Source organism: Lolium rigidum, chromosome 3 (genome assembly GCF_022539505.1).
Source record: "Lolium rigidum isolate FL_2022 chromosome 3, APGP_CSIRO_Lrig_0.1, whole genome shotgun sequence".
NCBI classification, from domain to species: domain Eukaryota; kingdom Viridiplantae; phylum Streptophyta; class Magnoliopsida; order Poales; family Poaceae; genus Lolium; species Lolium rigidum.
This window is the reverse complement of record NC_061510.1, coordinates 209,624,868-209,642,181: the sequence shown is the minus strand read 5'-3', so window position 1 is coordinate 209,642,181 and position 17,314 is coordinate 209,624,868. Positions and strand designations below refer to the sequence as shown.

The window sequence follows — 17,314 nt, the reverse complement described above, 5'->3', positions numbered from 1 at the left end:
AGTTGCGGCGGTTAGGCAACTTGCTAGGTTGTCGCGAGGGCGAAATTGCTACATCCTCTTCCGAAGACGAACGTCGCGGTTCGGAGGTATGGATTCTTTTGTTGCCGTCAACCATGTACTTAGTAATTTCAACTTTTTCTGACCATGTGTTCATGTTTGTGTAGATTCCTGACGACACCATTCTGAGTCAAGCCAAGGAGTAAGCCGCACGGTCTACGTACATGTTGAATCCTAGGGGGAAGACTCCGAACCGTTACACTCCGGAAGACTACGCGAACCGAGGGAAGAAGGTTGTCGTTGAGTCCGACGAGGAGCCGCCGCGGAGGTCAGCTTTGAGGAGGATGAGGAACGATGAGCCGTCCTCCTCAGAGGAAGAGGTGGAGGAAGAAGCGCCACCACCGCCGCCACAGAGGAAGCAACCCGCGAGGAGGGGACGTCGATCTTAGATGAATTTGCCTATGTTGTGTGAACTCTATCATATATGAACTCTACCTATGTCATTTGGGACCATGTCGTCATTTCTATATGTTGTTTGTATTCTACCTAAAAATATATGAATCTGTGTGCTATGATGTGTGCTATGAATCTAAAAACTGCTGTATGAAATTGCTATGATATGAATCTATCACTTTGCAACCATGCCAAGGCAATTCTGTGAATTTTATACACAAGTCAAGGTGTAGCGCCGATGTCATGGGCGCCACACTTCACTGTGTGGCGCCGATGCCATGAACGCCACACAATACAACATTTTGGCTGGAAACCTACTGTAAGCAAGTTCGCCAGGGACTTAGCCGTTTCGGCGAGGTTGCGCATGGCAATGGCGCCACAGAAGCAGCCTCGCCGAAACAGCTAAGGACCAGAAAATTTTGGCCCTGGATAGTTTGAGCTTCGGCTGATTCTATATTTCGAATGTGTGGCGCTTTTACGAGCGGCCACACATCTTACCATGTCGGCTGGTCAACAGCGCGCAGCGTCGCCCACACCACATCGGCATGGATGTGTGGTGCCGCTCGCATGGGCGTCACACTATACTGTGTGGCGCCGATGGAAAGGCGCCACACAAAAGTGGCGAGAAGGTTAGTCTGTATTTGTTATTTTTGTCAAAATCACCGTTTCTGGCTTCCTGCTGTCTCTATTCAAATCTAGAACACGGTATGCATACATGTGACTCTTGGCTACTTGAGAAACAGAGCAAACACCTCTGCACTTTACCTCACCAGACACAGAGATACGACGACCCGGGAGCCCACATGATTAATTAATTAATTTGTACTTGGACGTTCGAGGCTTAATTAATGGATCTGCTCTTGATACCCAACGAAAGGGACAGAAATGGCAGAGAAAAGCAGTGCCTGAATCCAAGTGAAGTGGCTTCCACGTGACGCACCTAATCAGTGAAGTTTTCAGCTTCTTCTTGATAGAACTGCACGTGAGATGCTGAGGTCAGAGGGTGCACTATACACGTGTATGCTCGAGAAAATTCGACGCTCTCTTCCCGGTTATCCCCACAAGGAAAAGATTGAGATGTTTCTGGTGTGTTTAAGCTGAAAACTAAAGTTGCTAATTTGCATATATTTTGTGTGCCAGGACAATCGACTAATTTGCACCGCAAATCTGCCATCCACCGCAGTGTCGACAGATTAGTGATCTCTCTCTCTCTCTCTAAGAATTCGTTACAAAGTACTAGCAGTAAATCACACAGCCCAGTGTGAAACCCTGTACCCGGTGTGGCGGCAGGGACACGCAGGGCAGGACAAGCATGATCGCTCCCACAAGGAAACATCAGATCTCATCTCCAGAAAGTAACCATCATTCCTAGGCGAGCCACAGTCATAGTAAACCTAACGTAAATCTAAAAAGGAAAAAAGAGGATAACAAAAGAAGGTAAAAGCGAATCCACCGAAGCGCGTACTGACAACAGTCCCTGCCTGCCATGAAAGCCACGCGGCGCAGGCGCCCTCATCGACCCGACCCCTCTTCCCACACATCGCTCGGCCCACCGTCCACACTGACAGTGGGCCACCGCTCATGTCGATCCACCCGGCCCATCGTGTCAGCGACACGGGCCCCCATCTTATTCCCGTCCCCTCCTCCACTCCGCCGCTCTACAGTTCTACCACTGCCTGCGAGTTCCAGGAGCAGGGCGGCGCCACTCGCCGCGGTAGCCGTAGCAGCCCAACTCGAGAGGAGAACCAAAAAAGTTCTCTAGCGCGTGGGTCGGCGGGCGGAGGCGTGGCGGCGCCCGGGCGGTCTCGCCGCGGAGATCCGGTTCCCCCCTCGCGCGCGCCGCGGGAGCCGGCGATGAGGGCGGCCGGCGGCGGCGGCGGCGGCGCCGCCGGGAGGAAGGAGGTCACCGCGCCCTGGATGTGGCTCCTGCTGATCGCCACCGCCTGCGGCTTCGTCTTCCTCCTGCTCAACCTCCCCGACCACAGCTCCCGCTCCGGCCCCGGTGAGCCTCCCGCTCCGCTCCGCTCAACCCAATCCAATCCCTCGTTCGTGATTGTGGTCTGCGATTGGCCGATTGCCGTTGAATCGGACGTGGCGTGGCTGCTTCCGCTCCTGGCGGCGACGGCTTTGTCTGCGGGTTTGTTGGGGTTAATTTGGTTGGGTGTGTGTGTGCAGGTGGGGAGCAAACGGGAGGGGCCCACTTGTCGGCCAAGGATGTGAGCGACCCCGATCATCATATCATAATATACATGCATCCAATTCCTATCCATTTCAAGCTCGTTTCGTTTCGTCGTATTCTTCCCTACTTGTTAACTTGGTTTTCGGTTTCTGCAGAAGCTGCAGATTGGAGACGTCACCAAACTCAACGTCCTGCCCGACGAGGTAACTTCAGTTTTACCATGCGCATATATATGCTTGCCTGCCTGCGTTTGCTGCATTTCTGCATGTAACGCTATGTAATTGGTTTTTCTTAGAAAGACTCTTCTGACTGTTGCTTGGCCATGTATTTCCATCTAGTTTTGTCGGATGTGCCGTGTTTGTAGATCACGATAGTTACAGTGTGCCAGTGTAGACTTTCCGTGCTCTGTCAAACGGAATCATCTAAAGATGTGGCTTCTTGCTCAAGTAGGAAACGACTACGCTTTTGTCAGGGCAAAGTAAAGTAAAATAAAGTAAATTGATGATTTGGCTTGTTGTTGTTCAAGTGTTTGTTTAAGGTTTCCGCATTCTGTGATCAAGATTTTCAGTTTTGTTTCAGTCCCCCGTGGGAGATTATTCAGCATTTTCTACTTGCATGTTTCTGAAATAGTTAATATTGTTTCCTTGAATGGGGGTTAGAGTTGAGGCTCGTTGATTCAGTAAATGCACCTATGAGAAACTGATATTAGTTACCTTTTCTGCAGATAGAAGGGCAAGCTGATGAAATAGCTGCGGAGGAAGATGAAAGAATATCCACATCACCCCCGAGCACCAAAGAGAAGATATGGATGATGCAAGACCAGCTAATTATGGCCAGGGCCTATTTACAGTTTGCTTCTTCACATGGCAGCGCACATTTGATCCGCGAGTTGAAAATGCGGATGAAAGAGATCGAAAGGGCTATAAGTCACTCTAGTGGTGCTTCCCGATTATCTGGGAGGTAAGCTGTACAACATCAGGAACCTGCACATAGGATTAACTTTGCAGTAGTTTGTGCACATCGGAATTTTTTTTTATAACTGATAGCTATGCTCTTGTTCTCGCTGATGAGTATACTGTTGTGTGACTGAGATCAAAACCATCCTGCAGTGTGTTGCAGAAAATGAAGGCGATGGAATTGGCCTTATCCAAAGCGCAGAGAGCCTACCCACATTGCTCTCACATGTCATCAAAGCTACGTGCAATGATATATAACAGTGAAGAATTGGTCAGAGCTCATCAAAGTGAATCTTCATTCCTTGAGCAGGTGGCCGTGAGGACTTTACCTAAAGGACATCACTGCCTAGCAATGCGACTTACCTCGGAATATTTTTCTTTGGATCCGAAGGAACGCCAGTTTCCAAAAAGATTCAGCATGCTGATGGATGATTTCCATCATTATGCCATATTCTCGGACAATGTACTAGCAAGTGCAGTGGTTATCAACTCCACAATAGCTGCATCAAAGGTGTGGCCTTAGATCCATGGAGCATTTATATGTTACATTCTTGCTAGGAATTGCGATGCTTATTTCGTGCGTTGCTCCTTGTGCGTATAGAATTCAGTTTTTGGGTAACTGTTGCAGTGGACAGTAATGTACTTCTTTTCCCCTTCCTATGTCCACTTCGTTAGGTTCATATGCTATTCTATGTGCACTTGTGCAGTTATCTGTTTTGTTAAACTTGCCACTGGTCACGTGTTTATGTACACTTTTTCTTTGATGGTTTCATTTATTTCTGGGGTACTATGAGCATGTGCACATGAGGAACATGTGTCTTAAGGACTGCATTGTGAATGCTTTGGTGGAACATATTCGGTGCAATTTATGGCATTTTATTCTTGTATTAACTTCCTTTCGATTTGACTTACCTTGCAGGATCCAAAAAGGATAATGTTTCATATTGTAACTGATTCGTTGAGTTTTCCTGCAATGACAATGTGGTTTCTGACAAACCCACCAAGCCCCGCAACAATTCATATTAAAAGCCTGGATGAGTTGAAATGGCTCCCTGCTGATTTCAGTTCCAGATTTAAGCAGAAGGGCATTCGAGATCCAAGATACACTTCTGCACTTAACCACTTACGCTTTTACTTGCCTGAAGTATTCCCTTCTCTGAGCAAAGTTCTACTCTTGGACCATGATGTTGTAGTCCAAAAAGACTTGAGCAGATTGTGGGGGCTAGATATGAAGGGTAAAGTAAATGGTGCTATGGAGACGTGCAGCTCTGGCAAGGGTTACCATCAATTGGACGACCTTGTTAATTTTTCTGATCCAAGTATCATCAACAAATTTGATGCAAAAGCTTGCACATTTGCATTTGGGATGAACATTTTTGACCTTAAGGAATGGCGCAGTAAGGGTTTAAGTGCAACTTATGATAAATGGTTTCAGGCGGTAAGTGTGCATTTTTATATCATATCAGCGTTGCCTGTTAGAAAAGATATGGCAACCTGTCTTAACTACATTCCATGCATGCACATTTGGTTCAAGCTAATATATGCATTAGCGTGAGCTGTCCAATTTGGAACAACTATGAATTGTGCAATTTACTAGGCCCTTCTTAAAGTCAGTTTCTTGGATAAGTTTGGCAAACTATATTTTATTTTTCGCCACAATTGAAATCGAAGTGCAACGTTAGGCAACACTATGGCAGCCACTAGCGAAACTGAGTTGTTTCCTTTCTTCCAAAACTGACGGGCTTCAAGGAGTATCTGTAAGTTGTTGGTTCCAGGAGTTCTGGTCTCTTGATTGATAGGGCCAGAAACTTCAATTTAACAGGGGAGCAACAACTTTAGTGGCCAAGCCTAGCTAAATACCTTTTAAGCTTGTACCATCCTACTTTGCTGACTAGGTCAAAATGAAGCATTTGTTGCCTGTTTGATCTGAAATTTGCTGTAATATTGAATTCGATTTTCAAATACCTGATAGGTGCTGCTTACCCAAATACAAGGTGCTTCCCAGAAAACAACCTTACTAAGTGGTTTTATTCTATGTTGGTAGACAAGCACTTACTGTTTTCACTTCACTTGGTTTACCCCCTGTAGAAAAGATTTAGTTGGTACAATAACAGTTTTAGAGGAAGATGGTTCTTACAAAAACTATTTCTATTATGGCCCTTTATCATGTACTCCCTCCGATCCATAAGAAGTTTCGTGGTTTTAGTTTAAATTTGACTAAAAAATGAACTAAAACCACGACACTTACTACGGATCGGAGGGAGTAGTATTTTTTGTTTCACTGTTGTTTCTGAACACATTGTTTCTATTGATTTACTGATTTGTAGGGCAAGAGGCGGAGACTATGGAAGGCAGGAAGCTTGCCAGTGGGCCAGCTTGTCTTCTACAACCAAACAGTGCCTCTTGACCACCGGTGGCATGTTCTTGGGCTTGGGCGGAATAGCAACACACGAAGAGATGAAATCGAGAGTGCAGCTGTCATCCACTACAGCGGGAACCTTAAACCCTGGCTGGAGATCTCCATCCCCAAGTACAGAGACTACTGGAACAGATACCTTAACTACGACAACACGTACTTGCAGCAGTGCAACATCCACAGGTAGATAGCAACAGAAGGCGGGGGGATTTTACACACTGGCTCGTCCATACACAGTTTTTGCTATAGTGCTACAAGAGTAGTAGTATGTAGCAAGCTGATCTTATTCATTCTTTTGTAGATTTACTACTAGATACACTTTTCTGTAGTTAGATTTACGTGTCTTAGCCACTTATCGAAATTCTGTGCAAAAGTAAGAAAAACTAATGACATGTTTAAATAAAAAGGCTGGGACTACAGTATAACAATACTGAAGTTTTGAACGATGGACTGTCTGATATTGCTATTGTCCAATTATCCTTCGGCCAGCTCCCCAGGTTGAAATTTGTTGCGTATCCTTCTAGCAAAGTGTGAGGTTGGTGTAATGGTAGACTTAGTATTTGTTTAGCACACTGTGAATGGAGTTTTGCCTGTTAGGAAGCGTGACGTCAGGCTGATACTGGGAAGTTAGAACTGCAGTTGATGAAACCTTACAATCATTATTCTTGCTCTAGATCTTTTAGGAGAGAGAAAGCGTAAACATTGTGGAAAACCTTTTATTTTCATATAAGAGCAACCAGGGTCAAGTTTCAGTATCAGAAAGATCACGGAACCAATAGCATTTTCCTAGTATGCGGCACCAACATTGTGGAAAGCTATAATTACATAGATGATTATTGAATAGACCTTGGAGCAAGATCAGAGTCGATATTATAGAGCGGAGTCGTGAGGTTGCTGTTTCAGCATGATCAGCACAAATAACCAAAATATTTCTCTCTTCTCTCGGCTCTTTTGAATCTAAATCATTCATCATACTGTTCATCCCCCACAAAATGACATGCGACGTATTTAAGGCCACCATTTAGCAGCTACAGCTTAGTTTTGCCGCGCCTCTGAAGTGTTTAGTTGAAGGCAAAAAGTTGGGGACCCCCTCTCCAAAAAAAAAAAAAAGTTGTACACCCCTCGTGCTAAGGATTGAGGATCCCGTCAAAGGCAATAACTCTCGTCTGTTCTTCCTAGAATTTTGAGGGAGGTATCTTGTATGAGATGCAACATTTTTCGGCCAACATATGAAAATCACAGGAGTAGGATAGGCATAGGAAGAAGAATGGATGGCAGGTGCAAAATTAGCCTCGTTCCCTATGCATAGGAACCAAATGACGAGGTTTGAGTTCATTTTGTTTTCCTATACGTTTTTGCTTGAAATTGGGATCTGAAGGAATACTTCATATGGTTTTCGCTTCCACCATTCGTATGAATCAAAGGAGTGAACAGTGCTATCTTTGGAAAATTTTCTAACCCTCTACTTTTCCTTTGTATTTCCTCCAAATCGAAGGAGCCTGACTTCTCTTAAGTGACCGTTCGTACGTAATTTCGTGATCGTCAGTTTTATTGTAAGTGATAGTTCGTACCCATTGCTTCTTTTCTTTCTTTCTATAGAGGCCGCTTCATTAAACTTACAAGTTAGTATTGTGCTGATAAAATCCATAAACCCGGCTCTCCCGCTGATTCAGACAGCTCAGAACACTCTTGTAATGAAACGGATATAATATTTTGGAGGGTGTGAGTCGTCCAAGATTTAGCTTAATTCTAGGTCACATGAAGTCATCACATGATTTATACAACCTGAGTTTTTTTTGCACTACATGAACATTTTTTTTTGTATTGTATGAACTATTTTTCTCAATTGCAATCCACTTGCAATTTGTAACGAGCATGAATCATAGTGAGTCAATCGAGCCCTAACCTTTCTTGGTCGGACGAGAACTAGCAAAACCATATTCTGAAGGCAACTGATTGAAACAAATATAGCTTTACCATTTCATATGATAAGTCTCTTTATTTTTGGATAGTATAAATGTGTATATACTATCCAAAAAAAACACAAATCATACTCTAGGCGTTAAAAGTTTGTTATATAAGAAAACCTGTGCTCGCTTGGGTTCCAACTTCCAACCGGAAGCGTCATATGCCTGTATTTCCGAACAGGGCCAACTTGTACGACACCACATAGAGCGGTGCTCTCGTGGTCTCATCGAGAGTTCGTTCGTCCAGGCTTATTCCACAAAGCTAGCTGATGTCGTCGCTCAATTGGCTGCAACGCGACGGATCGAGGTCGAATTTCCACCGCAATTTAAGGTTGGATGGCATGCGCGATACACTGCCATGGAATTCCAGCAATATCCCAGAAGAAATTCAGCTGGTCTTGGCCTTGGATAGCGATGCATGGTTGCAATTCTTGACTCTTATGTCCCATGCACTGACGAAAAAGACGACGGTTCAGATAGGACATGCGCGGCGCGCAGCTGGGAACGACTTCTTTGCGCATATGCTTTTCAATGTTGTACATGTAACAGCTTCTGGGTTATTCCTCTGACCAGGAGGCAAAATGCGATCGATCGTGAGCGTGTTTGGTTCTAGGCGCCCACTCCAAACACGTCCAACAGGCAACGGGGATGAAAAGACATGGCCGGCTGGTTGATCGCGAGAGGCGTCGGCCCGCACACACACGACACTCACAAGTAGTATGGCTGAGTAGGATCTGATCTCGTCGATCACTCACGCCACTAATTATCCTCTCGATTGGACGAATTGATTGTCCTTTGCATCCCCTTGATGTTTCAAATCCCATCATGTATATTTCCTGCTCCCTTTGGAAGTTTGGAGCCTTGCTATTTCCTCCTTGAAACAGGCTTTTGCCCCACTATATTATTATAGCAACCACACCATACAACCAATCGATAGTTCGGAACAAAGAGATAAAGTGCTGGGGCAACAACAAACACATGCCTAAAATAAATAAAATGGAGACTAAGGCGGATGGACTATGCGACGGTGACCCGAAACCGCTGCGTCCTTTGGAGAAGTACCACCACACTCTTAGCATCGACACGCCTCTACGAAGCAACACCTTCAACAAGGAAAGCGAGACGTTGCTGCCCAAACCAATTGGTTCTAGGGTTTCCCCAGACACATGGATGGAAGTGGACATAGGGTAGCCACGATGCCCTTCAGGAAGGAATGATGCCACCTGACGGCGGCACCGCGTTGGTGTCGGTCACGCCGCCAAGGATTTCTTCCGAAAAAACTCCATCCCCAACCCTCGGATGATCCGATGCACATGAGTCCCGCAAGGTTGAAGCCTCGACTCCACCCAACTCGACGCCCACCAGCATGCGCCACCACAGTCACGAAGTCGCCATCGTTGTCTCACCGAAGCTACCGTCACGAGGCTCACTATTTCCCAAGGTGCTTTACGAGCGGTTCCATATTTCGTCGGATCCACATATATCGTGTATGAACATGCATCGCGCATAAGGTTGCTATTTATTATAAGATAGTAAGTAGTTATAAGAGGCAAAAAACCAGCGATCCAAACACGACACCCACCACCGAGAAGCTCAAATCGTCAAATATGCCCCAACCACACATGAGTGTGGGCTGAGCGCCACATGGTAAGAGCGAGGTGAGCGCCAGACAGGGTGTGCAGTCGCTGAGAAGAAGGTGGGAAAAGGGGGGAAAGGAAAAAAAAATGCCGACATGTGGGGGCTTATTCGTGGCATATTCCATAGTATACTGTTTTACGGTTCTCTATTACGAGATCTATTCACATATTTTGAGCCCTTAAATCACATTTACCATGCCCTGCTTTCATAAGGGCTGACATTTACGGGATCCGTTAGAGATTAGAGATGCTCTAAAGCTTTCGTTCAAGTTTTGGGAACCACTAGGCCTTGTGCAAAAGGACACATTTGGTTTATTTTCTTTATGGATATTAATTAAAAGAAGGGTTAGTTTGGGGAGGCAATTCCCACGAGAGTCGTATAAAGAGTGCAACTTGGACTACGGGCTACCTCTGTTTGGTAGGCCGGCAGAGAAAGACTAGGGAAATCGGTTGGTTTATGATAAACGCCATCACTTCGGCCGGTACGAGTACGATCCATCATGCATCTATGAATGAAGCTACTACATCAACTCGGTTGATTAATTCCACTTTATTATTGCGATCCATGCACTATACACATATGCATTTCAACGATGCAGCAGCAGCATGTGCTAGCTTTTTATTTAACACAGTAGTATTTGTTGGCACAGCAATCAAGCTGCTAGCGCCTAGCAGCCGACGAACTGGTAGTTGACGGTGAGGTGGCCCTTCTGGTAGCCCTGGCCGTCGGTGTCGATCTTGGTGAAGACGGTGTCCCAGTCAAGGTCCAGCCCGCCGTTGGCGCACTGGTCCACCACCCTCGCCGTGATCTGCGCTCCCGTCGCCGTGTTGGTCACCCGGAGGCACCTCCCGCACGCCGCCTGACCGTGGGCACCTGCCGGCCCGCAGAAGGCCGTCCACCCGTACTGGGACCGCCACGACAGCGGCTTGCTCGCGTCCCAGGTGCTGCAGTAGGCGCTCACGGCGGGGGCGCCCAGGTCCCAGTTGTTCTGCGCAGGGCGGTAGTAGTGGTACGTCGCGCGCACGTTGTTCGCCTGCTGCGCCACCGCGGCGGTGGCGACGGCGCACAGCAGCGCCGCCACCAGCGCGAGACGTACGGCCATCGTCGGCGACGTAGTTTTCTAGCAGAGGATGATACCACGGAGGTCAGTGCCAACGTACACCCGGAAGCTTTGTGAGCTGGTGGAGCTGGAATGCGAATTGCTCTTCGCCGAAACCATTTATATAGTGGCACCGAATGGCCGCAAAGTGTGACAAGTCCGGTAGACATGTTCTCTTGGACTCTTGCTTTGTCGAATACTAGTAGTATTGATAATTACTACTACTCCGTATGTAGAAGGAAATATCGGTACTTACAATACCAAATCAATATTGTTGGATTGTAGGTGTGTGTGTGGTGGCTTCAGGATTTTCATGCAAACATTTGCCGAGCCCTTTGTTAATTAAAATAATAAATAGCCGTATGCATCTTTTCGATGCAGACCACTACAAAAACGTCCCTCTGTAGTCCGTACCCAACACTTTTTTAGACAGCACAAGGCGTAGTAGCGTGCTTTTGCCCGGAGTATAGTTGCTTTGTGTCGTCGCAGATTAAATTATGGCGGATAATTCCGTCGCGCTAGCTAGAAAGCACCACCGATGTTCGTATATGCCTTTATACATGATTTTATACATAAACTGGTGAAGTAATTATTCCACCACGTTAAAACGTGACATTGACTAGTCAAGCTTGTTTCATTGAAGAGTGAGCCCCACTCGAAGGCGAGTAGTTGCCATCCAAATATTAAAATGTTCCCTCCTTATGAACGTAAAAATTCTGCGAAATTCTTCGCTAACACAATTCTCGCAGCTTCCTCCTCCTTCAACCTTCCCTACATCATGTGTGCCGCAATTGAAACCTCCCCATCTCCTCGGCCGTTGGCGATTCTGTGGTCTAAGTGACCGAATCGGGGCCTCCCAGTCTCCCCTCCACACGCGCCTCACGTAGTCACCATGGCCGCCGCCGCTAGTGCTTCTGGTCAGGTGTGCCAATGACAAGACAACCATGTGGTGATTGTGGCTAGGGAGGGCTCGGTCGCGACCTCCGAACTCCTACGCGTCAAGAAACTTCCTAGTCTCTGTGACACACCAAAACCGGTATCATGAGGATTCCAGCGATCCCGCTAAAATCCGCACGATATCGATTCCGAGACGCCATCCTACACGACGTGCGCGACGAATCACATACGTGATACAAGAGGAATTACCACGAGCAGTAACATTACAACATGTTTACAATAGAGCCAACAAGTATACAAATATACAATACAAAGATCCAAGTCATACAGAAGATCAAATACGTCCGAGTACGGACAAGATAAAAATGAGACTAAGGGTCCTGAAGATAACCAGTAGCGTCCATAAACCTGCCCAGACCAAGGGTTTCTGACAAAAGGGGAGGAGACAAAAGAGAAAGAAATGCGATATCAAGTACTAGGGCACGTACTTGCGAGACTAGATCGGTTGTGCTTGCCGGTGGACATTGTATATTGCCCAGCTATACGGTGGACTTTAGCGACAGCAAAGCTTGTACTACCTAATAGAGACACGCTACAACATTCGTCTAAACAAAAAGGCGAGAGACCGCAAAATCTAACAGTTATATACTCTGCAAACATAGCCCAACCGATGCATTCCCTCTTCGCAAATGAACTAACAAGGGCACTCACACTGTTGACAAGTTTTATTAGATATGGTTATAGTAAATCTATATTACTATGCAAGTTATTAGCAACACGTATAAGGTGGAAGTTGTTCTATATGATCGAGTTAAATAACTCCTCGTCCATAACTGCGGCCATGGCTTATCGATAAGATGTACACCATGTAGGGGTTGCCTAAAAGTAACCATACGCATGCTCGACCACACTGAGCGACAGTGAAGTCTCACAACAAGATCATTCCCAGTTCAACAAGAAAGTCAAGGTGGGCCACCCGACTAAGCTACCCGTGATGAAGTTCGGCCGTACTCCAACGTGGACTCAGGGTTTGCGTCGGTGGCTAGGCGTGCAAACCACACGCTCCGCTAAACGTCCTGTAAAGGTACAATACAGAATATAAACACCCGCGGGCAATAGGAAGTAAAGCATGACATAGGCAAATAAAACCAAGGTTGTGGCCCCCTTTTCAACTGACTTGAAAAAAGGTAATAGGTGAGGAGAGTCCATGTAGTAATCCTCATGCACGTGTAGAGCGCTCAGTCTTGGAGCAGATAACAAGAACTCGGGTCCTAGGGGACATTAGCGAGACAAAAATTTAATGCTTTCGCAAAGGAGCTCACAGATACCACTGCTTAGCAATTTTTAGAGTTTAACATTAAAGTAAGGCATGAATATCTCCAACAACTAATATAGCATGTGGTAACCTCCCAACAACCCAACATATCCCGATAACATATCGAGATAAACAACACGTGCTACGACTCGCAAGGCTCAAACAACAAACATAGGCGATAGGTAGCGGATAGGTAGCACGGCTCATATGGGTAACAATGGTATAGGACATGTGACTCAAACAGAAACACAAGAGCAACGAGAGTAAAACTGTAAAATAAGTGAAGGAGGTGGGGACAAGCCCCTAGTGCAGCAATATCCCTCATTATACCGTATTGTCCAACATAAAAATGTTCTCGTGGCAAATGTTCTACATGGCTTTCCTATAAATATAGCTTTGAGGAGAAACCTTGATGAACACAAATGGAATAGATGGTTGCACTTGGTAATTCGGGTAATAGAGGTTGGCCTATCTGATATCAAGGATGAGTTTGTATGGAGCTTAATCGCCTCAAAGGATTTCACAGTTAAGTCCATGTATATTGTTTTTTTAGATGGCACACTACATACGTTCGGAAGTTGAAGTATATCTGGAACATTAAGGTATCAATAATAATTGGAATCTTTATGTGGTTTCTTCATACAAAAGCTATACTAACTAAGGATAACCTTGCTAAAAGGCTAAACTATGTTGTTTTTGTGATCAAGGTGAAACAATACAACATTTGTTTTTTGAGTGCCCTCTCGCCAAAATAGTTCGGCGTAACTTATTTGGAAATTGGTTGCATGGTGTTCAAAAGAAAGTTAAGAGCCAACTGAGAGATGGTGTTTGTGCTCTCTTATGGGCATCTAACGATATTATCTTTAACAAACAAAAACACGCTTCTTTTTTTGCTACCCACTGGACCGTACGTGGTTATGTCTCCAGCTGGAGGCGCATCGCTAGTGCATGGATTTTGGGTGCAACCGTTTGGAAATGGTTGCTCAGGATTTATTCAGCCGGTGCGGCAGCTTGATCGTAGGTTCACATGTTGAGACTTTGGCGTTGTGTTTTGGTTTCAGTTTGTAGGTGGTTGATTCACGTAGAAACTTTGTGTGATCCATGAACTGTAATAAGGATAATTATTTGTAAGGCTTTAGTCTGATTTTTAATAATGAAATAAAGGTTGTATGTATCACTTTGAAACAGAGGCTGGGGCTTCGTTTCCCCTTTCGAAAAAATTGTTGGAAGTTTCTCAAAAATATTGAGAAATGGAGGTTGAGGGATCATGAAGCTCCTCCACAGAACATGCTAAATTCAAGTAGTTTGTGTACTCCCAGTTAGATAATGATATGGATGAAGGTTCAACTTCATGGCCAAACAAGGGTGGTCTAGATGGGATAAAGAAGTCAAAGGAGAAGGTGAAGAGAGATGCCAAGACTGTTAGTATGAAAGAAAGGACTAAAGATTTGGAAATAGAGAAGGAGATGGCCGAGAAGAATCAACAAGAGAAGATAACAAGATAGAAACAAGTGAAATAGAATTTTTTCAGGGAGAAGTGCAGGGCTAACTTTGAAGAAGCGTAGACTTTCTCTCGAGAAAAACTGGATGTGGCAAGAGATCATTGCCAAAGAGAACCTGATCATGATGATGGATCCAAATGGATTGGACGAGAAGGCTAGAAAATAGCATGATATTAAGAGATATTGCCATCAACAATGACTTGCTTGTGTAGTTTAAAAGACCAGACCCGTGATCAAAATAATGCACATAACCTTTTTTATTTAGATTTGCATAATCAAGAGTTTACATATCACACACTAGTAATTGTGCATCATTTGCATACTTGTAACAACTTCAAATAGATCGTATATAAATTCTCTCTCTATATAAGTATAGAAAAAAGGGGTATGTGCTCCGAGATCTGCCATAAAAGGCCCAAGCTAGCCTATGTTCACCAGGGGGCCAAAAAGGATAATTCCGGAATGCCTACCGACACAATTTCTACATAACAAACCAGCGGAAAATAAACAACATACATTAACATTAACATGCATCATGTATCTATTAATATGTCGCCAACCATTTTTGTTAAAAATGCCGTTACAGCCGTCAGCATCCGGTCCACCCAGAAACCATATGCTCCGGTAACTCTACGATGAGTAGAAATAACCATGTGTGGATCAAATGTGACTCCTTAAGGATGTCCATTAGGATGGGAGCACCCCTATCCTTGTTAAAACCAGTATCATTTCGATATTTTCATGTTTTTCAAACTAAAGCACAAACTTTCGCATGAATCTCGACTTTTTTAAACCAATCTCGTTCAACCAATTTCTAAACGTATTAATTATGTTGGTTGAGGGTGGAAGATTAAATGTAACATGAATGATCCTCCATATGAGATGATCAAAGGGACATAAGACAAATAAATATTGAATGGACTTTTCAGAATCACACTAAACATATTTTTACAATTATTTCATGTTCTCTTTCCTTGAAATAGGCTTTCACTCCGGTTAAAAATTCAAACCCCAGGTTTGACATCTGTGTGTCTCATAAAGGCGGAATATTCATTCAGTGGGAGGCGACGTTCCCGTCGACAGCGAGTCGCCTGTGGTGACTTCGTCAATTTCAAGATCCAATCCGCCGGCCCAGTCTTCCGGAGGTGCTCATAGGGGTAGGGTGTGCGTGTGTGCGTTCATAGGGGTGAGTGTATATGCGTGTATGTGAGCGTCTGCGTTTGTACTGTGTTTCTCAAAAAAAAAAAAAGTCACATGCGGCCCAACCGTTACAAGGTGATAAGGAAAAACTCTTACAAAGTAGAACAACGATAAACAAAAAAGTACAAGAAGAGCCAGGCTTGCCACCGAAGCATATGGAGGAAGTATTTATTTGCGCCCGTGGGCTACGTTGTTACAATAGATACATATCTTTATCATGCTCAAGGAAATCAGTTCTACCAACAACCGAGTCCATGAGATGCAAACCTTGGTAACAGCTTATTGTTGATTTCCCTTTGGTTTTATTCTGCTGGTCTATTGATTTCAGCCATGCATATTTTACTGTTCGTACATCGATCATACGTACGTATGTAAGAACATATTGTGCTCTGCCGATTAGCAACTTCGAGCATCAGTCTTGGCAGCCGACGAACTCGTAGTCGACGACGAGGTGGCCGTTGGCAGCGCCACCGCCGTCGGTGTCGATCCGCTGGAACACGGCGATGTCGAGATCTAGCCCACCGTTGGCGCACTGGTCCACCACCCTCGCCACCGTCCGCGCCCCCGTCGCCGTGTTCGTCACCTGGAGGCAGTGGCCGCAGGAGGGCTCGCCGTGCGCGCCAGCGGGGCCACAGAATGCCGTCCAGCCGTACCGCTTCCGCCACGCTAGCGGCATGTCGGCGTCCCACGTCGCACAGAAGACGCTCGCGACGCGCAAGTCCCAGTTGATCCGCTCCGGGTGGTACAGGTTGTACGTGGCCATCACGCCAGTAGCCTGCTGCGCTGTGGCGCGGTCGCCGGACATGCAGATCACGACCAACGCCACCAGAACCAGCACTGACACCGGCACCCGCGTGCCGGCGACGGAGGTCTTCATTGTCATACCACCTCTTTCTAGCTAATTACTGCTGCAACTAGGCAGTGTCTAATTGGCTAATTAGCTGCTGATACCGTGGTACTTAGGTAGAGTGTATCTCCCAATTTGTGACCGGACATATTTATAGATCCTGATACAGACATGAGCTTCATGTAGACAAAAACGCGAATCAGTCGATCTGACTTGGTATCATCGCCTTAATCACAATTAATATAAACACGCTTCTAGTTTATTTGATCAACACCTATAAGTGGTTACACAAACTATGTCCTGATCGAATAAATTAAAGTTGGTACTATCGAATAAATTAAAGTTGGAGTGAATTTCTAGTTGTTACCACCCTACTTTGACAGCAACTGTTCATCTATATGACACATTTAGTGAAAATTATGTCATTTTTCACCCTCCTCGAGCGATGTGGGTCTCCCACATCAGGGAGAACTGCAACATGGAGTATATGGGGACCACGGGGACCCATTTGGCAGACGGAATACTAAAATGGATAAAAATGGAATAATTTTAATGAATATGGTAACTAGGATGAAAGATTGCTAAAAATGATAATTAGGGTCAAAAGGTGAAAATAGGGGTGAATACTGAAACTTTTTCTTAAAGTTACGAGTTATTTCATAAATGGTGTACCCTCCGTCTGTAAAAGGATGTGTCAACTTTATTAAAATTTAGATGTATCTAGACTTATTTTAGTATCTAGATACATCTAAATTTGTTTAAAGTTGAGATATTCTTTTATGGATAGAGAAAGTAGATTATACCTATACAACGATTTTTATGAACCTAAATTTCGGCCACAAGTAACA

The 17,314-nt window shown here is 45.1% G+C and overlaps 3 protein-coding genes across 3 annotated transcripts; 1 reads left to right on the top strand and 2 right to left on the bottom strand.

Moving 5' to 3' along the window:
* Positions 1-2,344: 2,344 nt before the first annotated feature.
* Positions 2,345-6,447, top strand: LOC124702943 (probable galacturonosyltransferase 6). The gene is made up of 7 exons (XM_047235122.1): positions 2,345-2,452; positions 2,626-2,666; positions 2,785-2,832; positions 3,354-3,589; positions 3,739-4,096; positions 4,505-5,023; positions 5,913-6,447. The coding sequence occupies exons 1-7, from the start codon at positions 2,368-2,370 to the stop codon at positions 6,186-6,188; spliced, it is 1,563 nt and encodes a 520-aa protein (XP_047091078.1). The 5' UTR covers positions 2,345-2,367; the 3' UTR covers positions 6,189-6,447.
* Positions 6,448-10,251: 3,804 nt separating this feature from the next.
* Positions 10,252-10,785, bottom strand: LOC124698897 (wheatwin-2). The gene has a single exon (XM_047231292.1). The coding sequence runs from the start codon at positions 10,706-10,708 to the stop codon at positions 10,274-10,276; it is 435 nt and encodes a 144-aa protein (XP_047087248.1). The 5' UTR covers positions 10,709-10,785; the 3' UTR covers positions 10,252-10,273.
* Positions 10,786-16,031: 5,246 nt separating this feature from the next.
* LOC124698896 (pathogenesis-related protein PR-4-like) lies at positions 16,032-16,496 on the bottom strand. The gene has a single exon (XM_047231291.1). The coding sequence runs from the start codon at positions 16,494-16,496 to the stop codon at positions 16,032-16,034; it is 465 nt and encodes a 154-aa protein (XP_047087247.1).
* Between the last annotated feature and the right edge of the window lie 818 nt (positions 16,497-17,314).

Excerpts from the sequence above, each read along its gene's own strand:
- LOC124702943 (XM_047235122.1), top strand. The coding sequence starts at position 2,368 with ATGTGGCTCCTGCTGATCGCCACCGCCTGCGGCTTCGTCTTCCTCCTG. Across the intron at positions 2,833-3,353 it reads TCAACGTCCTGCCCGACGAG|ATAGAAGGGCAAGCTGATGA; the intron begins GTAACTTCAGTT and ends CCTTTTCTGCAG. Across the intron at positions 4,097-4,504 it reads CCACAATAGCTGCATCAAAG|GATCCAAAAAGGATAATGTT; the intron begins GTGTGGCCTTAG and ends CTTACCTTGCAG.
- LOC124698897 (XM_047231292.1), bottom strand. The coding sequence starts at position 10,708 with ATGGCCGTACGTCTCGCGCTGGTGGCGGCGCTGCTGTGCGCCGTCGCC.
- LOC124698896 (XM_047231291.1), bottom strand. The coding sequence starts at position 16,496 with ATGAAGACCTCCGTCGCCGGCACGCGGGTGCCGGTGTCAGTGCTGGTT.